The sequence below is a fragment of the Symphalangus syndactylus genome, chromosome 5 (assembly GCF_028878055.3).
Source record: "Symphalangus syndactylus isolate Jambi chromosome 5, NHGRI_mSymSyn1-v2.1_pri, whole genome shotgun sequence".
NCBI classification, from domain to species: Eukaryota; Metazoa; Chordata; class Mammalia; order Primates; family Hylobatidae; genus Symphalangus; species Symphalangus syndactylus.
The window spans coordinates 32,209,295-32,234,479 of NC_072427.2; the positions used below are offsets into that span (position 1 = coordinate 32,209,295).

Genomic DNA, 25,185 nt, shown 5'->3' on the forward strand with positions numbered 1-25,185 from the left:
GGCGCAATCTCAGCTCACTGCAACTTCCACCTCCTGGGCTCAAATGATTCTCCTGTCTCAGCCCCCTGAGTAGCTGGGACTACAGGCGCGTGCCACCACACCCGGCTAATTTTTTTGTATTCTTAGTAGAGACAGGTTTTACCATGTTGGCCAGGCTGGTCTCGAACTCCTGACCTCAGGTGATCTGCCCGCCTCAGCCTCCCAAAATGCTGGGCTTACAGGCGTGAGCCACCACACCTGGCCTAATTGCAGTGTCTTCTCACCCACTGCTTTATCCAGCCCTCTCAACAATGCTTTGAAAGAGGAAGTATTACTGTCTCTACCTTACAGGTAGGGACTGAAGCCCAGTGTGGTGAAGCAGCAAGCTCACGGGCACACAGTGGGTTGGAGGGGCAAAGGTAGAAGTCCTTCAATCCTAATACCCACCCAGAGCACCGATGACAGGACCTCAAGCAACATGACTAATCTCACCCCTAGAGCCATCAACTGTATAACAAATCCTCCAGTTTGTAAAGAATGCCACATAATTTTTGGGAGATGACTTGTTACCCCTATTTAATAGATAAGGAAAGTAAGGCTCAGAGGTATGAAGGACATGGACACAGGTTAGTAGCAGAGCCAGGATTGAAAGTCAAGTGTCCTGACCCCCAGCACAGACTCCTCCTGCTGCCCAGAGTCTGCAAAGCTCCAGGCTGTCCCAGTGCTGGGACACTGTCATCCAGGGGCAAATGAACGCAGTATCCTAGGCAGGCTCCCATAGCCCTGAATCTGGCTCTCTGGAAGCCTGTGTGCCTCCTCTCAGTCTTTCAAAGTGGAAGGTGGTTAAAACCTCAGTCTTATTTTTCTTTTTTTTTTTCCTTTAGAGACAGAGTCTTGCTCTGTTGCCCAGGCTAGAATGCAGTGCTACAGTTACAGCTCATTGCAACTTTGACCTCCTGGGCTGAAGATCAAGTGATTCTCCCACCTCAGCCTCCTGAGTAATAGGACTACAGGTGTGTGCCTGTAGTGACTTTTTTATTTCTGTGCAGAGACAGGTCTTGTTATGTTGCCCAGGCTAGTCTTGAAATCCTGGCCTTAAGCGATCCTCCCACCTCAGCCTCCTGAGTAACTAGGACTACAGGTGTGTGCCACTGCACCTTGCTAATTTTTTATTTCTGTGCAGAGACAGGATCTTGCTATGTTGCCCGGGCTAGTCTTGAAATCCTGGCCTTAAGCGATCCTCCCACCTCAGCCTCCCAAAGTCTTGGGATTACAGGCATGAGCCACTGTGCATAGGTGGCTATTTTTTGTACAAGAAAGCCAAGGCTCAGAGAAGGTAAATGTCCTGCTCAGGGTCATAGGGCAGAACTATGTCCTGGGAATGGCCCTCTGATCCCTGGCCTGGTGCCCATCCAATTGAGTCAGCCAGAAACAGCATTCAGAACTCTTTTCCTGGTGCCAGCTTCTTACTGGGTCTCAGCTTCGCAATCTCTAAAATGGGTATATTAGCAGAGGCCCTAAACAAGCCTAGGTTTGAGTTTTCTGAGGCAAAGAAATTGGGTGATGCTTCCAGTGGGAGGAGCCCCATACAGTGACCAAAGGGCCTGGCTTTCTGGACAACCAACTTCACTTTACCCAGAGGGAAACTGAAGCCAAGGCGGGAGCCAAATGGCCTTGGAGATCCAGTGATTTAAGGATGGTGAGATAAGGAGGGCCAGGCTTCCCTACCCCAGACTACAACATCCAGGAGAGAATCCTTCCAGTTGAGTCCTGGGGCCCACCCTGCTTCCAAACACTTCACAGAGAAAAAGCTTTTTACAAAGACATTTATTTTCCCCAAAATATACCCCCAGTTTACAAAATCCCTCCGAGTCCCACGTTTAAATTAGAAGTCCTCACATCTTCCATTCCTGGGGCAGGGAGAGATGACATCCGGAAGGCATCAGAACGTCTGAAGTCTCACTCTACCAGAGGCCGGGGGCTGGCCAGAGGCAAGCCAGGAAAAGACTGCCCCAGCCCCAGAATAGCACCATGGTGGGGTAGGGGGCAGTCCCCTCGGTGTCCCCAAAGCACTCCTGGCCCTGCCCCAGGCTCTGCCTCTTCTGCTGCTATGAAAGGTCCGGAGGGCCTAGGTGCCTGCCCACCTGCCCACACCTGGACAGACACTTTGGACACCACCAGATTCTCTAGCTGTGGCGAGGGACTATGTCCCTCTCTCCAGGTTTCCGCCCCAACCCCATGCTCTGGGTAAGAATTAGGGGTGGGATGGGGGTGAGGTATCCAGGAAGCCTTGAGCACAGAGGAGGTGTGGGGCAGAGAGCCAGGCAGGAGCCCCCTGCAAACCGCAGGGTGCAGTGTAGTTAGTTGTCCGTCTCCCAGCTGGATGGGGAGTCCTTGAGGGAGGAACTTTATCTTCCCACGCAGGGCCCCCAGCACCTAACACAGTGCTGACATCTGTAGTTGCTCAATAAGCATCAACTGAATGGATACATGAAAGGAAAGGAACAAAGAGGTGGGAAGGCAGAGGGACAGAAGCTGACCCCCAGGGGCCCCATCACAGACCCCCGGAGAACCAGTGTGACCAGCACATGCTTCCGTGGGGAGGGCGGGCGGGGGAGAGGGGCACTGCAGAGGAGGCTGGGCCAGGGGGGAACCACACGTGTTCCAGCACGTGCACCTGCAGGTCTCTCTGCACAGCTGTGCATGTGGTGGGCGCAGAGTGCCCTGTCTTCACCTGGGGCAGGGAGGAAAAAGGCCAGTATTGGGGCTAGAGCAAGAGGAGGAAGGAGGGGAGAGGAAACAGCTTCTAGACTCCGGGAGATGCTGAGGCCGCACTGTCCCTGTCTGAGAAGACAAGATTCTATGCAGGTGGAAGCAGGGCTGAACATGATCACTAATGTATCACAGCCATTGGAGAAACAAGGCCAGGAGTGACTATGCATCGTGTCTTTGGTGAAATAAGGCAGGGGGTCAGTCAGTCTGAATATTGCATCTTTTGGAGAAAAAAAGACAGCCAGATGGTCCACGAAGCACTGGAAGAAGAGGGTGGTGATGTGGTCAGTGTACTGTGTCCCTAAGAAATGTATGTACTGTGAAATAGGGCAGCAGGCAGGATGACTTAGAGAAATAAGGTTGTGGGTGGTCTGTGTATTGTGTCTTAAGAAATAAGGCAGCAGGATGACTTGGGAATCATGTCCATTGGAGAAATAAGGCTGCACAGTGGTCTGTGTATTGCATCCTTTGGAGAAGGAGCCCACCTGTCAGAGCAGGATGCATCTGTTAGGGGCAGGGCTCACAGTGCAGCCCCATTGCAGCCAGTGGGTAGGAGCTGTAGGGAGGGGCAGCAGCTCCCTGGTCCTCATGGTCAGGCTATTTCTTGTCCATCATCTTCATTTGGTGATGGGAAGAAAAAAAGGGAGGAGAAAAGCATTAGATGCCAGAAGTTCTATTTTTGGGATCATGCCAGAAGCTCAGGCACCTGGTCACACTTCAAGTGGGGAGTGTGTGTGAGACAGCAGCCCAACGGACAGCCCCCGTGCTGACCACTGCCCTGGAGGCCCAGACACAGATGCAGGTGCCAGGCACGCCGGGGCACCTGAGGGGGACCACCTCACGCAGCCCCCTCTCAGTACCCACAGCCCACAGCCCTACACACTTCCCTCCACTCTCCCTCTATGTGCAACACTTTTCCCTTCTCATCTCCTGTTTGTCCATCCCATCCACCCTGCAAGGCCTGGCCCAACTCCCTCGTCTAGCAGGCAGCCTTCCCAGTCTCCCCTCCACACTGGTTTCCCTGAGAGTGACACGGCAGGGGCCCTCCTCCTTCCCTCGGGCTTCCTGTCTCCATGTGGAGGGCCATCCCAAAGACTCATCTTTCAGACCCCACTCTGCATCTGGAGCTGAATGGAGACTTGGGAAGAAGGGCTTGGGCCCTGCCCCTGCCCTCGCCCTCACCCATTCTTGGGGCTCTGTATGTCCCTAGGGAGAGGAGAAGAGCTCCCCCATCTGGGCACTGCCTCTGTGGTTGTCCAGCGTGGCCAGAGACTGAGGGGGCAGGCTGCCTCACCAAGGAGCAGGATTAGGAAGCAAACTGGTTTGCCCATCCAGGCCACATTCTCCAGTAACTCTTCAAAATCAAGCTGACCTTTTTTTTTTTTTTTTTTTTTGAGATGGAATCTCTGTCGCCCAGGCTGGAGTGCACAGGTGCAATCTCGGTTCACTGCAACCTCTGCCTCCCAGGTTCAAGTGATTCTCCCGCCTCAGCCTCCCAAGTAGCTGGGATTATAGGCATGCACCACCACACCCAGCTAATTTTTGTATTTTTAGTAGAGACGGGGTTTCACCATGTTGGCCAGGCTGGTCTCAAACTCCTGACCTCAAGTGATCCACCCACCTCGGCCTCCCAAAGTGCTGAGATTACAGGTGTGAAGTACCACGCCTGGCCTAAGCTGACACTTTTTATCTCCATCTGCCCAGCTCTTCTATGGTTATTTGATTCTGAACAACAGGAAGGAAATGACTTATCTCCTACATTTCCAAATGTCATCACTGACATTATAACAATAGGCCTAATAATGACTATGGACATTTACTAACCACTCACTGTGCACCAGGGACATGGCTACCCAGCTGAACACTCTTCTAGCCTCCCCTGAGTTAGGGCTCATATGCCTGGGTTCTGACCAACGGGATGTAAGCAGAAGTGATGCAGGCTACTTCCAGTCAAGCTCTAGAAGGAAACATATCCTTCCTTTCTCTCCCTCTTGGCTCTGGAGAGGGTGTGGGAGCTCCAACAGCCTCTTAGACCTAGGAGTAAAGCTTGAAATTGAAGAGGGCAGAATCCAGGTAAGTGGAACCTGGCTCCAGGTCATCCGTGGTTTTACGATTACCTATGCTCACACTATCACAGGAAGGAGAAATAAACTCCTGTCCTGGTTAAGCCTCTGTCATATGTGGGTCCCATTAGAGCAGCTGGGACCTTGGTTACTCAGCCCTCTGCCATCTCACCAGGGGGAAGTTGAGGCTGCTCTTCTGCAGAGGGGGCCTCAGGTCACTAGGGAAAGGATGATGCCTACCCACCCTCTCAGCCTCTCACACACAGATGTGTGCATACACAGACACAATCTCAAGCCCAGGTGTCTTTACCTTCTTTGCTGTCAGAGTGTTTCAGAGGCTGCAGGGCTGTAAAAAAAGGAAGGCGCACACAGTGAGGGAGGAACCGTGGGAAGTGGTGGGGTAGGGAGTCAGGCAGAGGGAGGAGTGAGGGCTGGAAAGGGCGGGAGAAGTCAGCAGAGTGGGACCACTTCATAGCACAAGGGAAGAGGCCCTAGGCTGCTGTCCCAAGCCCCAGTCCCAGGTCCCAGTTCCGCTCTGTGGCTTGTCATTCTCCTCTCTAGGCCTTAGTTTTCTGCATCTATAGAATGGGACAACCCTTGAGCCCTCCACCTCCAGCTGGAGATGCGGAAGTGCCCTGAGCCCACTGTACACACAGGGTGATGTGAGAAGCTAAAGGAGGCTGGCAGATTTGTAGGTGGGCCTGGGACCATGTGGAATGAGACTGACCAACTCTGTCACCCACACTCTTCTCCCCACTCCCTCCCTTCTGCCAACTACATCTGCCTCTGAGCATGAAAAATGAGGTCTGATCCCAGAGCTGTCTCTATGCCTGCCACACTGGGCACCAACAGGCAAAGAATTAATTGGCATAATTTATAGCAGTCCCCAAGTGTCAATCTCCTGCCTTTCCTTCTGCGGGGGTGGGGAGGGAACTGGCATTAACTGGAACCATCCCAAATGGCTCAGCAGAAACCTGCCTCTCCCAGCCGAGGATCCCCTGGGAGTTGGCCATGGGCACCAGTGCCTTGGCACCCACCCAAGCTGGGCCCCCGGCTTACTGTGCCATGCTCGTATGTCCTTTGCAAGTACCTCCCTCTCCAGTCACCTGAGAGAGCTTCAAAACAGCCCTCTGGTGCCATCAGGGCAGGGTCAGGATGACATTTTACAGATGGGAAACTGATGCCCAGAGGAGCAAGGCACCTTGCCCAAAGCTACACAGTCTGTAACTAGAACAGTATTGTCTTAAGCTGTTTGCCTAATAGTAATAGGACTCCAGAGTATTAAGCACTTGGCACTAGATATGATGCTAGGTCCTTTATATACATTATCTCAATTAATTAAATTAATTAATAATTCAAACAACCTATGAATCCGTGATTATCCTCATTTTACATAAGAGGAAACTGAAGCCAGAGAGGCAAAGCATCTTGCTCAAGGCCACTCTGGTTACCTGAGATGGAGCAGGAACTTAAACCCAGACTGCCCGATCTCCCACCCCTAGGAAGCCAGCAGACTCCACAGTGTGGGGCCAATCAGGTGGAATCGGCCCTGGCAGATGGGTAAAGGTTGGCAGGAGAAATGAAGCCACACCTGGGAGGGAACTGGGTGATCCACCTCCTGCCTAACTCTGGGCAAAGAGCAGACTCACCGGGGTGGGGAGGCCTGAGTCCAGAGAACACATTTCATTCAAACCTTACAGCAAATCTGGCCCCTCCAGATCCTAGAGTCCTCTCTCCTTTCCCATATGTCCCTCTCCCAGCCAAGAGGGTCAGCTCCAAGTTCAGACTCACCTGTCTTGGATCCTTCTCCCTCCCCGTCCTGGTCCTCAGCTCCTGCAAAGGCAAGAACTCAGAATAAACAAAAATCTTTCGCAAGCCCATTTTCATGCCAGCGCTTTCCCACCTGAGAGTGCAGGAAGCTGGTGAACAGGGCCTGACTGGTGAGTGGGCCTGACCTGTGGTCCAAATGCTAGACACTGGTTAGAGCCGGAGAGCAGAGCACAGCAGAGTCGAGCCTGTGACAATATGAAGAGGCTCCCAGCCTGGAGCCCCCCACCACTCACCCAGCCAAAGACCATCCACCCAGCCTGAAGCGCACCACTCACCCAGCCAAAGACCATCCACCCAGCCTGAAGCGCACCACTCACCCAGCCAAAGACTACCCAGCCTGGCGCCCCCACCACTCACCCAGCCAAAAACTACCCAGCCTGGCGCCCCCACCACTCACCCAGCCAAAAACTACCCAGCCTGGCGCCCCCACCACTCACCCAGCCAAAAACTACCCAGCCTGGCGCCCCCACCACTCACCCAGCCAAAGACTACCCAGCCTGGAGCCCCCCACTCACCCAGCCAAAGACTACCCAGCCTGGAGCCCCCCACTCACCCAGCCAAAAACTACCCAGCCTGGAGCCCACCACTCACCCAGCCAAAGACCATCCACCCAGCCTGGAGCCCACCACTCACCCAGCCAAAGACCATCCACCCAGCCTGAAGCGCACCACTCACCCAGTCAAGGACCATCCACCCAGCCTGGAGCCCCCACCACACACCCGGCCAAAGACCATCCACCTACCCTCCACTAGCCCACCCACCCATCACCTCACCCATCCGCTCGCTCAGTAGCCCTGCCAACCATCAACCTCCAACACATGTAACCAACCAGCCGTCCACCTGCTCATCCTTCCACCTGTCCACGTCACAAGTACTCACCTACCTGCCAACTGACCACTCTCTTCTTCCCTCTCCTTCCTGACCTCCAGCCATCCCCAGCCTCTGACTACCCATCTACTCTCATGCATCTGTTTACCCACCAGGGTCAACTCACCACCCACCAATGTCGTCACACCCACTTACCAGTCACCAATGCCAGCTCGGGCTGACCCTCAGCCCCACCAATGGCAGCTGCTTCAGACTCACTCACTCTGAGGCAGGCACGTTCCCCCCCAGTGTCATGCACGCCCCTGGCGTGCCTACATTTGTGCCGCACAGCTTCCATGCTCTGGCCTGCTCTCTTACACACACACGTGACTGACTTACTTTCACAGGCACACTTGTTTGCACACACTCATCCCTTTGTAGCAGTTGGCCTTACACTCCCACCACCTTCCAGTCACACTCATCCACATTCATCCTGTGGTATCTGCACATGGACAGACAGGCTCACGCTTGTTCACACACACAAGACATAGACTCAAGGTCACACACAGACAAATCCAGCCCCATTTGCACACTCACACTCATTCTGTCACTAGAAAGTGACACTATTGACACCAAAGACACAGCAACATACCCCAAGACACATAAGTGTGCACGCACATGCACACACACACACACACATACTCACCTGCATTCTCCTCCTCACAGCTCTGTTTGATCTTTCTCCAGCACACGAAAGCCAGGGCCACCAGCAGTGCAACGAGACAGACAGAGAGCCCCACAGTCACCCACAGGGCCTCCGGGGGGAATGTCATAGGCTGCCCTGAGAGGAAAAGTTGGAACAGTGAGACTGTCATGCCTGGTCCCATGTCCTGGAGGACAGCACCATTGGCAACAAGTGTGAACAGGGGCTCCCACCTTCACTGGGCCCTAATACTATGAATAAAGCTCACTTAAGCTCCCACAGTCCCTTCGCCATACACTCCCCAAACCCTGATACAACCCTGGCTGATGTGGACATGCCTCAACTGGGAAGGGTTGAAGAGTCTGTGGTTGAATGATGCTCAAGTACCTTCTATGGCTCCCTAGTGACTTTAGAATAATGCTTTAAGCTTCAAGCCTGATTCAAGGACCTCTATAAGCTGGCTGCTGCTTACCCTCCCCTAACTTTTCTAATTCAACCGTAGGAGCCTCAGCTCCAGCCAAACTGGTGTCCTAACCATTCTCTCCAGAAGTAACTGGCTCCTTCCAACCTCTGCACTATTGCTATCAGTTTCCCAAACTCTCTACCTAGCTCAATATTCACCTCCTCCAGAGGCCCTCTTTTGACTGCTCCAGCCCCACCTGGTGACATCTCCCATTCTATGGATCAGAAGGCAGCAAACTACAGCCCATGGGCCAAAGCTGGCTTGTGGCCTGTTTTTGTACAGTCCACAAACTAGTGATGGTTTTTACATTTGTAAAGGGTTACCAAAAAAAGATGGGGGAAGGCGGAGGAGGAACAGAAGGAGAAGCAGCAGCAACAGAGATGGTGTGTGGCCCACGATGCCTAAAAACATTTACTCCCTGGCCATTTACAGAAAATGTTTGCTGAGTCCTACATACAGATGAGGTCACTGAGGGGGCTGGAGTGAGGGCTCAGAGTTTCCCCAAGGAGTCAGGTAGGTCTGCAGGGGCCTTGCCGGGGGATATTTACATGAAACACTGAGGCCCCTCCTCTCAGAGCTCTCATGTCAAGAGGGATGAAGTTGAAGACCCAAAGCTGGGTAGGGCCAGGAGCTGTTCTGAGCACAGCCTGTGTGGCTCCATCTTACACACCATCCTCCAGCCCAGCCCCTGCACCCAGCTGGGTCCTGGGCAGAGGTCTTGAGAGGAAGTCTGACAAAAGACAGTGTGCTTTCCTTTGCTCTCTGGAGACGATGCGTGCGCAGGGCCTCAGCAGCTTCTGCAGAAGACCCTGTCAGTGCAGTGCACAGTGCTATGGACCCTTTGGCAGCAGAGACCCCAGCATAGATGCACCTCGTGCAGGGATCTGCAGATGTCACCTTCAATAGGCACTGCTGGCAAAACTGCTGCTCTGTGCATTGGAAGCAGAGGGATCCATCACCCCAGTGATGAAGAGAGGTATGCAGAAAAGGAGGGCAGCAGCTGATGTGGTGGCCAAGAGGACCCGTCCACAGAGCACACATTAAAAAAAACAAACAACCACCCTGGAAATCCCATCATGGGGCTCTGGTGGCAGAGGAGGGGGCAGAGCCATAGAAATACTCAAGCAGACGGTCTCTATGTTCCCCCTTAACTGGTGTTGTCCCTGGAACACAAATTAGATTTGCCCTGTTCACCCAAGAAAGGACAGGCTCAGGCCATGTCTCCAGGGCTTGCTCCATAAATCCCCCTCCGAGAGGCTCTGCACAGCACACTCAACTTCACTAACTTCGTCAGGTATGGGAGAGACCAGCTGGAGGACTGAAAGCCTGAATCCCAGAATGTTTGACATGACACAAAGCTGCCCGAAGCAAAATACAGGCCAAGGGCTCCAAAGTAGGCCAGACCTGCTCTAACAAAAACAGGAGGCTGGCTGGTGGGGAGGAGAGGAAATTAGGCTGAGAGGCCAAAGTTGGATTCTGATCGTGGCTCATCTCCTCACTGCAGGGCGCTGGCCCAGGTCTACAGACCCACAGAGGAGTTTAGAGAGGCAGCGAACCCTCCAGAGTTATATGCAAACTGCTGCATTGATCATTTATCCAATTTTCAAAGAAGGGTCTGACCCCCAAAGATTGAGAACCACTGTGCCAGTCTGTGACTTTGGGAAAGTTCCCCCTTCTCTGTGGACCTCAGTTTCTTCATCTGTGAAATGTGCTTGGCAACAATGGCCTCAATGAAATCACTTTATTTTTATTTTATTTATTTATTGAGACAGTGTCTTGCTCTGTCACCCAGGCTGGAGTGCAGTGACGCTATCTCGGCTCACTGCAACCTCCGCCTCCCAGGTTCAAGCAATTCTCTTGCCCCAGCCTCCCAAGTAGCTGGGACTACAGGTGCATGCCACCACGCCCAGCTAATTTTTGTGTTTTTAGTAGAGACAGGGTTTCACCATGCTGACCAGGCTGGTCTCGAACTCCTGACCTCAAGTGATCTGCCCGCCTTGGCCTCCCAAAGTGCTGGGATTACAGGTATGAGCCACCATGCCCGGCCCTAAATTTTTTTGAAATCACTTTAAATGTTAGCTACTCAAGTTTAAAATAGAGAATTTTCTCTTAGGTGAGATAAACATTCTCTTTGCAATCACACTTACACTCGTAAGTCCTTTCTGCACAGCATCGCAAATATCCAGCTCAGCCCAGGGTGCAAATGACCACAAAGACCCCTTATCCTTCAAGACCTTCTCAGCTCCCACTTGGCCCTGGAGGTGTCCTCACTACCACCCTCCCACCTCTGAAAGCTTCATATCCTCTGCCAAGATCACTCTATCTTCTATTTCTTCTATTCTCCTGTGAACAGCATTTTCACCACCAGACCACATGCTATTCTCTCAAAGGTCAAGGACATGTCTCAGAACACTCAAGAGTTCAGGGCAGCCACTCTCTCCTGCAGAGCACAGGAAGGGAGTGTTTTCCATCTTGGGGAAGGGGTGGGCAGAAGGAGCACAACCTTGCCAGAAGGAAACACCTAAGAGAGAAGGAGGAGTGAGCCTGAACTCCAAGCAGACGATGTGATGGGCCCTGGCTCGGAGCTTGTCAGAAGTGGGGACCACATAGGGCTCAAGAGGGAGAGGACAGGAATAAGTCACTGAGTCCTGAGGTGCGTGCAGACCTGGAAACCGGGGGTGAGATCAGAACTTGGATGGGCTGGGGGGCAGGTGGAAGTCATCAGAAGACAAGAGGAGAACCAGACAGACAAAACCTGCTGTCCTGACCTCACTGTGCACCAGGATGAGGTCCCTGGGAAAGCTCAGTTGGCCCAGGGAGAGATACTGAAGAGCCAGACTGAGCACTTCGGCCCAGGAAGTGACTGACCAGAGGCCTCTCAGGGCCAAACGCAGATGGAGACTGCGGCTCTTGACCTCAACCCTCTTCACACCCTCATGCACAAGAGGTGCCCACCAGGCTAGGACCTGGAAACCAGAGACTAAGAATCACTAAAGGAGTGGCCTCTATCTGGTGTTTGACCACACGGGGGCAGCAGAGACAGCCCCTGCCCATCCAACGGCTGCCTAGGTGGAGCTCAAGCCTGCAGGAAGAAGAGCTGACACTGACTCAGGTGTTGGGGACTAACTGGGGAGGTCCAGCTGTCACTCAGGCCTTCAGAATCAGATGACGCCCACTGACCCAGAATACCTTCCTATCACTCAGAGGAGTTCCTGTTGGAAAGCACACCCACCCCAAGTCCCCTGGGCCATGCCTTGTGGCTGCCCCAGAATTCTTGCCCATGCCTCCAAATTTCGGGCAGGTACCTGGTCCTCTGCATAAGAGGCATAAGTGCCACGAAAAGCACTCTTAGGAAGTCAAACATTATAAATGGTTCTTATCAGCTCGAGTCCCTTAAGGACTTGTGGGGAAGAGTGTGAGCACCTGAAGTCTATCAAAGGGATTTTGAAAGTCTTCTGGCCACCCAAACCTACGGAAATTCCACCAGTAAAGAGGGAGTTACTCGCTCCGTCCTTCCCCAGCTGTTCAACTGCCCCTACCTGTGATGGTGACAGAGCCATGTGCATCCTGCTGCAGCACGGGGTTGCGCACCAGGCAGCTGTAGGTGCCATTCGCACCCAGCACCACCCGCAGGACGCTGTGCACGTCAAACAAGCCCTGCTCGTTGGCCATCTGCGACGTGGTCACGTTGCCAGTAAGGGGCGCACCCTGCCCATCCTGCCAGAACACCTCAGCCTCAGGGTAGCCTCGGTAGCTGGAGCACGTGATGGTCACCGTGTCCCCAGGCCGCAGGTCCTTGTTGGGCTCCAGGGTCATGCTGGGCTTCGAGTAGGGAGCTGGAGGTGACACAGGGCAGGGGTCAAGGGCAGGGCAATGGCAGAGGATGAAAAGGATGCATGGGGCTGAGTACGGGAATCAGCACTGGGGTTCTGGGAGCAGTGGTGCAGCAGCGGGTGGGCTGCAGGGGGAATGGAGGGTGAACTAAGGGGAAGGTGTCCCCCTCCCGGTGCTCACCGGCCACCTGCAGGCTGACTGCAGCGCTGCCGAAATCCCGGATGCTCACGAAGCAGGTGAAGCTGCCCTCGTCTGCCACACGCACGCGCTGCAGCCTCAGGGATGCGTTGCCCTGTGCCAGCAGGTCTGGGAAGAGGGCCGTGCGGTTGGCATAGGCGCTGCCCTGGTCCCGACCCTCGGTGAAACTGTGCACCAGCTGTTTGGTGTCTGTCAGCTGCCAGATGAGGTTGAGCTGCGCCAGGCTGAAGCCAGGCTCGGGGGAGAAGGAGCAGCGCAGGGTGGCATCAGTGCCCACCAGGGCTACCACCGGGTCCTCAGGGACCTGGACCTCCACGGCTCCTGGGGGCGGGGGCAGAGGGGCAGGGTGGTGAGAAGTGGGACTCCCCAGGCTAACACCCGAGTCCTCCAATCTCTTCCCCCATCAACTCCCAGACCCCGTTCCATCTTCCTATTTTCTTCTTAGATACAAAAGCAGATTAAGCCTGAGGACTCTCAGATATGGAGTCTCCTCAATCCTCTGAGAACAATCACAGCAGGTGGGTCTTGGCCTGACCAGATCAATCCCAGGGCCAGGCCTGGGGCAGGTGACTCTCACTGGCTTCAGCCCTGGTGAATCCTGCCATCAGGACTCCTTTCCTTCTCCCACCCCTCTGCTGAACCAGATGTGGCTCCATTCTTCCCAGAGGCTTCCAGAGCCTCTAAGTCAGGAGAGCCAAGAAGGCCTGTGATTGCTCCGCCCCCAACCCCATCCAGTGAACACCCCCACCTCCCCGTTATCTTTCTCCCTATCATTAGAAGGCAACTCTCTGTTCTGGGAGATTGAAGGTGGGGCCAGATTCGGAGCTCCCAACCCCTGCTGACAGAAGCAGAACCCCCCTCCCCCAAGGGGACATTTAAGCAAAGAAACCTGTGGGGCTTCTCTGGGGTGTGATGGTGATGGAGCCGTGCGCGTCCTGCTGCAGCACGGGGTTGCGCACCAGGCAGCTGTAGGTGCCATTCGCACCCAGCACCACCCGCAGGACGCTGTGCACGTCAAACAAGCCCTGCTCGTTGGCCATCTGCGACGTGGTCACGTTGCCAGTAAGGGGCGCACCCTGCCCATCCTGCCAGAACACCTCAGCCTCAGGGTAGCCTCGGTAGCTGGAGCACGTGATGGTCACCGTGTCCCCAGGCCGCAGGTCCTTGTTGGGCTCCAGGGTCATGCTGGGCTTCGAGTAGGGAGCTGGAGGTGACACAGGGCAGGGGTCAAGGGCAGGGCAATGGCAGAGGATGAAAAGGATGCATGGGGCTGAGTACAGGAATCAGCACTTGGGTTCTGGGAGCAGTGGTGCAGCAGCGGGTGGGCTGCAGGGGGAATGGAGGGTGAACTAAGGGGAAGGTGTCCCCCTCCCGGTGCTCACCGGCCACCTGCAGGCTGACTGCAGCGCTGCCGAAGTCCCGGATGCTCACGAAGCAGGTGAAGCTGCCCTCGTCTGCCACACGCACGCGCTGCAGCCTCAGGGATGCGTTGCCCTGTGCCAGCAGGTCCGGGAAGAGGGCCGTGCGGTTGGCATAGGCGCTGCCCTGGTCCTGGCCCTCGGCAAAGCTGTGCACCAGCTGTTTGGTATCTGTCAGCTGCCAGATGAGGTTGAGCTGTGCCAGGCTGAAGCCAGGCTCGGGGGAGAAGGAGCAGCGCAGGGTGGCATCGGCGCCCACCAGTGCCACCACTGGGTCTTCAGGGACCTGGACCTCCAGGGCTCCTGGGGGCAGGGGGAGTGGGGAACATATAAGGGGGACTGAGGAGGGGTGGGAACTCTCTGGGCCTCCCTAGTCCCACTCCTTGCCCCCGCTAACCCCAGGCCCTGTCCACCACTCCTTTTAGGCCTGAGACCCAAAGTAATTTATTGTCTTAGGACCTCATTCAGTCGAGAATATAGTCAGCACCTACAGGTGCCAAGCATAAGAGTCAGAATGCAACAGAGAGCAATACTAAGGTTACATCCCCACAGAACTTACATTTTAATGGGAGAGAGGGACAAACGAGCACACAGATTCTCATCAGCATGTGACTAAGGTATGTGAAGAAAAGGTGCCAGCAGGTTAGTAAGTAAAGCAAGAGCTTTTCAAAAATCTAGCAGGTACTTTACACCTGCCTGTGCCATGTGCATTTCCCCATGAGCGTAAGTAATTTTATAAATTGGGGAGTCCAAAAAAGTATCCACCAAAAATGTCAATAGTGGTTTTCTCTGGAGGAGAGAGAATCACAAGTGCTTTTTCTTTTTTCTTTTTTCTTTTTTTTCCTTTCCCTAAAGAAATACGATTTGTTTTTATACAAGAAAGAATATCCGTACCTTTAAATATGGTGGTGAGGCACATGCTTTTTAAAGCAATTAAGCTGAAATTTACAGGGAATGAAAAAGAGCTGACACACAGAGAACCCCGTAGAGGAAACAGCAGGTGGAAGGCCCTGAGGCAAGACTGGCCTTGCTGTGTGAAAATATCAGGGAGTGTCCAGTGTGGCAGACACATCTGATGGGAGGGCATGTACCACCAGACCAAAGATGACTTGAAGAGACCAGTGAGGAATCTAAGTTTTTCTATGAGTAATGGAATCATTGGGGAGTGTTTTAATCATGCATAATCTGAGTGGCAATGCTTAAAACTCACTCTAGCTCCTCTGTGGAGACCGGACTGTGGCAGGGCAAGGGGGAGGCCAGTTAGGGGCTGTCTCAGCTGTCCCTGTAAGAGGTGAGGGTGGTGTGGCTTCAAAGGGTGGCAGTAGAGAGGAAGAGAGGGGGGCAGATTCAAGGTTTATTTAGGAGGGAGAATCAACAGGACTTGCCGATGAGTTAGAAGTGAGGGGAAAAGGCCCGGCGCGGAAGGCCGAGGCAGGTGGATCACATGAGGTCAGGAGTTCGAGACCAGCTTGGCAGATATGGTGAAACCCAATCTCTAATAAAAAATACAAAAAAATAGCCAGGGGTGGTGGCGCACACCTGCAATCCCAGCTACTCGGGAGGCTGAGGCAGGAGAATCACTTGAACCTGGGAGGCAGAGGTTGCAGTGAGCTGAGATCGCGCCACTGCACTCCATCCTTGGCAACAGAGCAAGACCCCATCTCAAAAAAAAAAAAAAAAAGGGAGTAGGAGGAGGAGGAAGGGGAGGAAGGGAAGGAGGGGCAGGAGGGGCAGGAGGGGGGAGGAAGAGGAGGGGGAGGAGGAGGGGGAAGGGAAGGAGAAGGAGGAGGAGGAAAGCAGGAACAGGTATCCCAGCTATCCAGAGTCAACTCTACTTCCAGAGACAGGGCCAGGTCATGTCCAGAGCCAGAGCCTCCAGCGAAAAGCCCCTGGGCAGGGTCCCCTGATCCCATCCCTGCCCTCTATCCTGTGGAGTTACCCCGCAGCCTCCCCACCCAGTCACCTCTGTTTTCATACTAGCTCTTCTTCTAGAGCACTGGATAGTTAGGCAGGGGTCCTGATAGCCTTTCTTTTGGGGAAGCAAGCCCCCCACCCTGGCACTACCGTTCTCTGGTAATGGTTAGATTGTGTGCTTCGAGCACTAGCAAAGCAGGCACACTCAAAATGCGTGAAGATCAGCCTTGAAACAACGCAAATTGAATACAGCACTCATTAAAGGTTTCTTGCATTTAGAAAAATAACATTGACTTTATGGTTATTATTTTTATTGTGAGTCATACTCAGTGTCATAATCTTTGCAGTACCTAGAGATCTCCAAAGTTCTTAAGCTAGCCTTGGATCTCTTGCTGAAACCCCTGGTGCCCCAGGCCAGTTCTCATGCCCTGTCAGTCGAACCAGGGTGCCCCTTGGAGGGGGCATTTGGGGGAATGAAACCTGATAAGTCACCCAGACAAAAAACCCTTTCTTGCTCTAGAGAAATCAGAGCAGCCGTGGGTAGAGACAGGCACCACTTCTTTAAGGCCACAAGATGGCGCCAGACACTCAGCTTTGTCTTCCCCACGGAGGAAGCCGTCTCAGAGCAGAGATGCTGATGAGAATTTGAAAGGTGATGAGGATATTGTTATTAAAGTAGCTATTATTATTGAGTGCTTCCTGTGTGCCAAGCACCGTGTGGGGAGAGTCACATCGTTTATTCTACACAGTTATTGGGCACCTACTATGCAGCAGCCGCCCCGGCCCTAAGATGGACCTTGCTCTTTGAACAGGGAGGAAGCAAGCAAACGCCAGATGGCGGCGAATCTAGGCAGAATAACGCAGGGAGGCCAGGGATAGGGAGGGAGGAGCGGAGGTGTGCTATTTTATACAAGGGAGCCAGGAGAGCCTTGCGAGGAGGTGACATTGAGCAAAGACCTCAACAAAATATGGGATCCAGTCATGCAGATGTTTAGGGGCAGAAAGTTCCAGGCACAGGAAAGAGCGAGTGGAAAGGTCCTGGGAGGGGGCACACACAGTATATTCAAGAAATAGCACGATCTCATTTAGCACTCACGTTCCCATTTTACAGACAAGGAAATGGAGGCTAAGAACAGTAACATGAGTTGCCTACTGGATCCCACAGGTGGAAGTAAGGTATGGCCCTGCTAGCCAGAGCTGGCTTGGCAGGACCCCTGACAGGCGTGGGCACCCCCTCCCCAACTGCCACAATCACTGTCCCTCCCCTCCAGTCCCCATGCTGCTGCGCTCACCTGTGAGGCAGAACCACAGTGCTCCCAGGGCTGCACCCACGTGCACACCCATGCCAGGGCTGCCCCGCCGATGCAGCATCTTCCCGTGAGGCGGCTGACAGCTGGGCTCCCCGTGGTGGAAGGCTGCCCCTGCCTGGGAGGAAGAGGATGCAAGGCCTTTGTCTCCAAAGGTTCTCCCCAGACCGTCTCTCACCTCATCTCTCCTGGACCAGAGTGGGGAATGCTGCAACTGCCCACTGGGAGGTCCTCGTTCCCATACCCCACAGGGTCCCCTGCTGAGGGATCTTGGTGACAGATGCTTGGCAAGGAGTCCCTGGGGAGGCCTAACAGGGAAGATGGGGTAGGGGGCAGCTGGGATCCACCCCTTCAGCTAAGATGTTAGTATCCAAATATAAGGAAGAGGAGGCAAGGCGGCAAGTGAAGGCAAGGTTGGCTTGCTCTGGGGCTAGGATGTGTGCAGATCAATTTGGCAGACAGTAGCTCGTAGGGCAGAGCAGGAGCTCCTGTGGGGGCCGGACTTAGAGATGGGCTGACAGGTGTGAACTGTATCCTAAAGGCAGTTGGGAGCCACTGAAGCTTCCTGAATAAGGGAAATACATGGTCAGAGCTGAGCTTCATGAAGATTAATCTGACAGCACCTCCACCCCCCATCTGATGGGAGGGTGTGTTTCAGCCAGATCAAGCAGGGCTTTGAGAGACCAGTGAGGAATTTAGGTTTTTCTATGAGTAATGGGAATCATTGGGGAGCGTTTTAATCACACATAATCTAGGTAACAATGTTTAAAATTCACTCTAGCTCCTTGGCATAGACTGGATTGTATCAGGGCAAGGGAGAGGCCGGTTAAGAGGCTATTTCAGGCTGAGTGCAGTGGCTCATGCCTGTAATCCCAGCACTTTGGGAAGCTGAGGCAGGCGGATCACTTGAAATCAGGAGTTTGTGACCAGTTTGAACAACATGGTGAAACCCCATCTCTACTAAAAATACAAATAATTAGCTGGGCATGGTGGTGGGCACCTGTAATCCCAGCTACTTGGGAGGGTGAGGCAGGAGATTTGCTAGAACCCAGGAGGCAGAGGTTGCAGTAAGCCAAGACTGCGCCATTGCACTCCAGACTGGGTGACAGAGACTCGATCTCAAAAAATAAAAATTAAAAAAGAGGCTAATATAGCCATCCCTGTAGGAAGGTATAGTGGTGGAATAAATGAGGGGCCAGACAGGAGACAAAGCATGTCTGGGTAAAAGTGACAGTATTTGAGGACTTGGGGAGAGAGAAAGAGCAGTCAGGTTGGCCGTGGTTTTGCGCCTCAGTGACAGGGTGGAGCATTCACTGACGCAGAGAAAAGGGAAGGGTTCAGTATAGCTTGAGTGAAGTCAGCAGTATTTGCAAAGAAGCTTCTAGGACAGAGTTTTAGGAGGCGACTGGGTGTATGAGTGTGGGAATGCACAGAGAGAACATTTGCTAGCTTAACACATCTGTATTGAGTAACCAAGACAGATCAGAAGTGGAAGAGGCAAGGACTGGGGCTGACCTCAAGGCTGGAGTCAGGACTGAGTAATAGGCAGGTCTGTGGCTGCAGGTCAGGTCTGAGCTGGGGATGGAAAGGGCAGACATCCCTAAATCCAGCCCTGCTCCCAATCCTAGCCACCCTCCAGGCTGCACACACCTCTTCCCTGAGTCCCACAGCTGCTGCCTAAACATTCGTGCCATGTCCTGATCAAGCCACATCTATGCCAACCAACACTGATCAACAAGAATAGAAATGATTTCACGTCCTCCTAATACCCTGGGAGATAGGCTGTAACATTTGGTCCTATTTTTTTGCAGGACTTTAAAACATTAAAGCCCATGGCCAGGTGTGGTGGCTCATGCCTGTAATCCCAGCCCTTTGGGAGGCCAAGGTGGGCACATCACGAGGTCAGGAGTTTGAGACCAGCCTGACCAACATGGTGAAACCCCGTGTCTACTAAAAATGTAAAAATTAGCTGGGCGTGGTGGCTCAGGCCTGTAATCCCAGCTACTCAGGAGGCTGAGGCAGGAGAATTGCTTGAACCCAGGAGGCGGGGGTTGTAGTGAATGGAAATCGCACCACTGCACTCCAGCCCGGGTGACAGAGCAAGACTGTCTCAAAAAAAAAAAAAAAAAAAACTGAAGCCCAGATAAGTAACTTTGTTAATGTCAAGTAATTTGCCAGTCAGCATAGCCAAAGAGTCCAATTCTGCTACACCTTTCTGCCCTTCCACGGAGCAAACCTCATCAACAGCTGCTAGCCTCAATTCCATTCCAGGCGCCCAGGCTCAATCCTTCCAATCCTAGCCAGGCACCCGCCCCCCGCCACCCTCCACTCCTACACACACACACCCCCAGCAGCTGGGCCGAGGGAGTCCCTCAGCCAAACCATGTGCATCCTGGCCAGCCCCCCTTCTCTCCCAGCTGTCTACAGTGGGGAAGCCCTGAGCAGCCACTTCCTTTCCAGACGCTTCCGGCCTCAAAGCCTTACTGCCTGCTGAGTCAGCAGCCTTCCCCAGCTCCATTCATAAAGCACCTTTGGCAGGCACCACATCCTGCCCCACAAGGGCCACCCTGAGGCCCACAGGAAGATCCAGCAGGCAGCTGCCTGCGGGAGCTGCCCACCACCCGCGGGAAGCACCAGGGCTAAGGATGAACGAACGCCCAGATTCCACGTCTCCCTTCCTCTCTTTACCCCCAGACAGAACCAAGGCCTGTGGATTCTTCCTGGGCTGCCTCCCTCACTCTCCACACTGCTTCTCAAGCTTCCATCTCCCACCCTGACCCATCACCCTCCTCACTGGCCCTGCTTGCTCCTCTCTTCCCCTGCCAGCCCCGTTCTCTAAGGTGCCTTCTCTTAGAACCTAAGACAGGAATCTGCTCATGTCCCTCCCCTGCTCAAGAACTTCCCATGGCTCCCCATTCACTATAGAAGTCAGACTCCATTCCTCTGCCTGGCACTCAAGACTCTTCATATAATTGTCTCTTTCATATATCAGGCTAATTCCTGCCACTCTGGGCAGGTGCGGGAAGCAGAGGGCACCTCCCCTGATCAGACCTACCCAGGTTCTCCCAGGGCCGAGCTGCCCTTCCCTCTAGAGGGAAGATGAGGGACTTCCAGGGCTGTGCCCTGGACTTGCTCCCTTTCATTCCTTTCCTACACTCTGGATCCTGGAAGCCTGCCCTGGAGAGAAGTTTGACAGCCCGGAAGCAAAGAGACCAGAAGAGTCCAGGGCACCCAGAGACCCCTACACTGACAGCTGGGCCCGGAGGAGCTGAGGACAGGAGAAAGAGACAGAGCTCAGAAAGGAAGTGCTCTCTGGAGAATGGGAGAGTGGCCTGTGAACACAGAGCTGGTCAGCCCGGGACCCAGAGCCACGTGGAGCCACGCAGGCCTCATGCTGCCTGCGTACCACCCCCTCCACCCATGTTTTCCACAAAGGGGAATCTCTTCCCCAGCCGGGACCTGCCCTGGAGTCAGCATGTGCCACCCCTCCCAGTGAGTCACCTGCCAGTGCCCACTCCTCCTCCTTCTCCTTCCTGCTGTATCCCAAAACCACAGAGCACCTTGGGCTTTCACACAGCAGCAGGAGAGAGGGGTCAGGCTGTCCTCAGCCTAAGGTACAGCAAGGGCATCCAACCCTGCAGAAGCAGGGCCAAAGGGAGGCTCCCAAGAGATGACCCAAGATGTGCCCTCAGAAAGCTACAACAACAAATCCAGACTGCATCTGGGCTCAGGGCCAAAATGCCCTGGGCCTGGGGATGCCCAAGAGCGTCTCCTTGCCCCCCACCATAATCACCCACATCACTCCACTTCCTCCTAACCCCCTACTTCCTCCCAATCCCCGCAGGGGCTCCTTGAGCAACACTTCCCACAAAGGGACAAAAACGGTCAGACAGACATAGAGTTCTGAAAATGTCAGACAAGTCCCTGGATCCAGCTATGTCTGAAGCAAGCTGCAAACCTAGACTGCCCAGATATTTGAGCCCATCATTTTTTTCCCTTAAACCAGTTTAAGCTAAGTTTCTATTGTCTGCAACTGAAGGAGTCCTTGAATCCACATGCATTCATGTCTTTAGTAATTCATTTCACTACTTACAGAGTTCCTGGTAGGGACATACTAGGGGCAGAGAGATAACTAAGCTACGCGTCTGTCCTCAAGGAGCAGATTCTAATAGGGAAGGGGGACATGCAGGTAGATCACTGCAGTTTGGTATAGTATACTATTTATGATATAGTCAGGGCGACTTGGAGGCACCTCAGAGGCATGATAACCCCAAAGGTGATCCCTGAAACGTCATGAGCAGCTCCCCAGGTAGCCGCGCTGGGAAAGGTAACCCTTTCCTGAACTCCAGAGACCCATCCTCCTGACACTGCCTGTCTGCCTCTCAGCCAGATCTCCCTGGAATTCTAGAAAATGAGTCCAAAGTGTGGGGTTCTGGTCCCAGCTCTGACACTGTGTTATACAATCTTAACTAGGCAACTTCCCTTCTCTGAGCTCAGTGTTCCTACCTATAAAAGAAAAGCTTTGTGGATGCTAGTGGAACTTTGTCAGTACTTGAAGCTTTCAGGGACTGTATCCTTAAGGTTTAGCCAATTCACAGCCACGCAGTTCACACTGAAATGCACAAAGTGATTGTGGCGGAAACTGCTAGTTGTTGTCCACTTACACCCATTCTCTCCCTTTTCTTTTTAAGAGACAGGGTCCCGCTCTGTCACCCAGGCTGGAGTGGTACCATCATAGTTCATTGGTGCAATCAGAACTCACTGCACCCTTGTAACTCCTGGGCTCAAGTGATCCTCCTGCCTCAGCCTCCCGAGTAGCAGGGACTACAGGTGCTGCCACCACACCCGGCTCTCTCCTTCTTCCATAGCATTTTTAGTTAGGCACACGGCCACTCAGCTAACGACTGCAGATCCTTACTTGCAGCTGAGTGTGGCCATGCAATGTGTACACTGATGTGTACAGCTTCTGGGTCATGCCCTTAAAGAGAGAAGCACGCCCTCCCCTCCCTTTCCCCTCCCCCTTCCCACTGGCTGGAACATAGATGCGGTGTATGTGGCGACCATACTGCCAAAGGCAACACCCTGAGGATGGCAGAGCAGCAGGCAGAAGAACCCTGAGGGACTGTAGTATCAGCCCTGGATATACCCAGATGGTCACATGGGTGAGAAATAAACATATCTTCCAGCATAAGTCATTCCTATTTTGGGCCTTTCTTACAGCATCTGAACTAACTAAGGAGCCATCCCACCCTTACTTTCCCTCCTTCTCTTCCCCCTCTCCCTAGACCATGAGCATTGCCACTGCTCAGAGCCACAAAAGGAAACCACATCTAAAATAGGTATCTCAAAATACGAACAGAAGACTATCTCATCAGAGTCACCGAGTGATGCCTGAGCCCAGCTTTGGACAAATGTCAAGGGTAGAAGTGACCAGGCTTGGGGACTGTTTGTAATGAGGGAGGGGCTGAAGGTGTCAAGAGGGCACTGAAGTCTTGAGCAATGGGCAAACAGGGACACACATAACAAGATGGGGAGACCTGGAGATGAAGCATGTGGAGGGGGAAGATCAGTTCCTGCTGAGCTCGAGCTATGGATCATCCACCCCAAAATGCCCTACGGACTCCCAGACACACCGGGCTGCGGCTCAGAACAGAGGGGCGGGGCGGTCACTCATGCAATGGTGGTGACGGAGCCAAAGGTGGGGTCACTGAGGGAGATGATGCCGTGAGAACAAATTCTGGGGAAACTGCAGAAATTAATGATCAAGTATCAGAACAGGGAACCTTTCTCTGCCCCCCCACCCCCCGCATACACACAATCTCTGTTTGCCCTCCCCTGTGATGGGCACCCATGGCCTCCAATGGGCTATCCACTTGCTTTTGGACAGCATTCATCAGTGAGAAGCTCTACTTTACGCTTAGCCCAAATTTGTCTCCCAATATAGCCCACAACAGTCCTCATCTGACCCCTTGGACCACACAGAATGAGTCTGCCCCCTTCCTTATCAAAGCCCTGAAAGTATTTGATCTTCCTTGATGAAGTCACCATTGAACAGCCATATCACACTATTCACCAAAATAACCCAAAATAACAGACTATCAAATCTGTAGCCAACCATTAGAAGTCACTCACACTCATTGCTGCTAATCCACACCTCTGCCATCCTCTTCTGATGGAGAATGGGGAGGAGTTTTACAGGATATTTCATTTGTTACTATTCCATTTCACCCAGTTAAACTGAGTCCATTCCTCCAACTGCCACAACATTTTTTTCATTGCTGTAAAATATATATAACATGAAGTTGGCCATTTTATCCAGGTTTAAGTGTATAAGTCGGCAGCATTAACTATATTTACAATGCTGTGTAACGCTGTCGTGATCTTTTGAAGTACTCTTTTGACTGTTCCTGGTGCATAGACAATGCTGGATAATTTGTTGGTGGATTAAAAAAAGAATGAATGAATATCATCTGAAAAGGTTACTCTCCTCTCTCTGCTTGTGTTTGGGTGTCATCAAGGTCCTCAGGGAGAGGACAGGAATAGGAAAGCCCATAGCACCATCTGTCCCTGGATCAATGTCCATCCACCATTCAGTACGCTGGGGTTAGGAGTGTTTCTACCTGTGCTGCTACCCGGCTCCCATCTACCCATCTCATCCCCAGGGCTGTCATGAGAAGTTTCACTGCTTCTGGCTGGGGACCAATCAAATGGAGAAGAAAAAGAAAAGAAGTGCATTTGCAAAACCCCGGTGAAGCCATGAAAGTGCCTATTAGTGGGCTCTTCTTCAAGTGCTCATTGGTTCCAGGACTTTGTCAGGGATTAAGAACAAGATTATTCATCTGTTGTTCCCATAATCTACCATCTTCCCCATAAAACTGGTTATTTCCCTGTCTCAAGTCTTCCGGCATTTGTTCATTTATTCATTCAACAAATGCTTATTCATGATCCACATGCCAGGCATTGGCCATGCATGCAATACGAATGGAGATGAAGAATCATACATATAAATATTCAACTCCAGGGGTTCTCATTCTCAAGTTGGGAGGTATGTTTATTATTGTGCTTCAAAAGTTACCCATGTTATATGTATTATTTTGCTTTTATCAAATAATAATAACGTAGGCCAGTTTTGTTGAAAGCTATGCACCAGGCTCTGTTCTAAGTGCTTTTACACATATTAACTCATCTAAGCTTCCCAACAATTCTGTGAAGTAGGTACTATTATTATCCTATTTCACCGAGGAGTAAATTCATGGATGGAGAGATTTAATAACTTGCTCAAGATTACAGAGCTGCTAAATGGCATATTTAAAATCTCACATTTTCATATTAAAAATAGAAAAAAGGTTTGGGAAACAAATATATCATTAAAATAGAATATGACCAGTTTTTTGGTACACATTTATATAAGGTATTGTGGGAATGGATGAGGGAGGAGGCTTAAACCTGGATGAAAGGGTCAAGCCATTCACTGGGGGCTGGGGAGGCTCAGTAAGGGCTGCACAGAGCAGGAGACATCTCAGCTATCTGGCAGAGGGGACAGCATGAGCAGTCACAGAAGAGATGTCCACAGCATATTCTGGGAAGATGGGACTCCAGGAGAGGCCGAGACTCAGGAGAGGAGGCAAGGGAGGTAGTGACGGAGGTAGATGAGGACTCGGATTGAATCTGTGCACAGCAGGAAACTGTGGAATATCGTGACCCACATCTCCAACCCTCTTTACGCTAGACTGGCCTGAAATATCCCTGAGAGCTTCTCAGAGATTCTGTCTCCAAGTTCACCCCACATCAGGACAGGCAATCCCAGGGGCCAGAGGACAAATCCATTTAAAACAGATGAGTACCTCCCCATTTGGCCTAAACTAAACTTCAATTCCTTCTTAACATCTGCTCCTTC

The 25,185-nt window shown here is 52.7% G+C and overlaps 1 protein-coding gene across 3 annotated transcripts in view; it reads right to left on the reverse strand.

Moving 5' to 3' along the window:
* Positions 1-1,791: 1,791 nt before the first annotated feature.
* Positions 1,792-25,185, reverse strand: part of CD276 (CD276 molecule) — a 30,803-nt gene continuing 7,409 nt past the window's right edge. For 2 of the 3 annotated variants that reach the window (XM_055277843.2, XM_063640159.1), the window contains exons 2-10: positions 17,274-17,406; positions 14,032-14,370; positions 13,539-13,853; positions 12,632-12,970; positions 12,157-12,453; positions 8,158-8,292; positions 6,606-6,647; positions 5,125-5,160; positions 1,792-3,366 (exon numbers count right to left, since the gene is read on the reverse strand). In XM_055277843.2, the coding sequence (XP_055133818.2) occupies positions 3,344-3,366; positions 5,125-5,160; positions 6,606-6,647; positions 8,158-8,292; positions 12,157-12,453; positions 12,632-12,970; positions 13,539-13,853; positions 14,032-14,370; positions 17,274-17,352 (1,605 nt within the window). In that variant the 5' untranslated portion in view covers positions 17,353-17,406 and the 3' untranslated portion in view covers positions 1,792-3,343. The remainder of the gene's footprint in view (positions 3,367-5,124; positions 5,161-6,605; positions 6,648-8,157; positions 8,293-12,156; positions 12,454-12,631; positions 12,971-13,538; positions 13,854-14,031; positions 14,371-17,273; positions 17,407-25,185) is intronic. The other variant, XM_063640160.1, reaches the window with a different exon arrangement.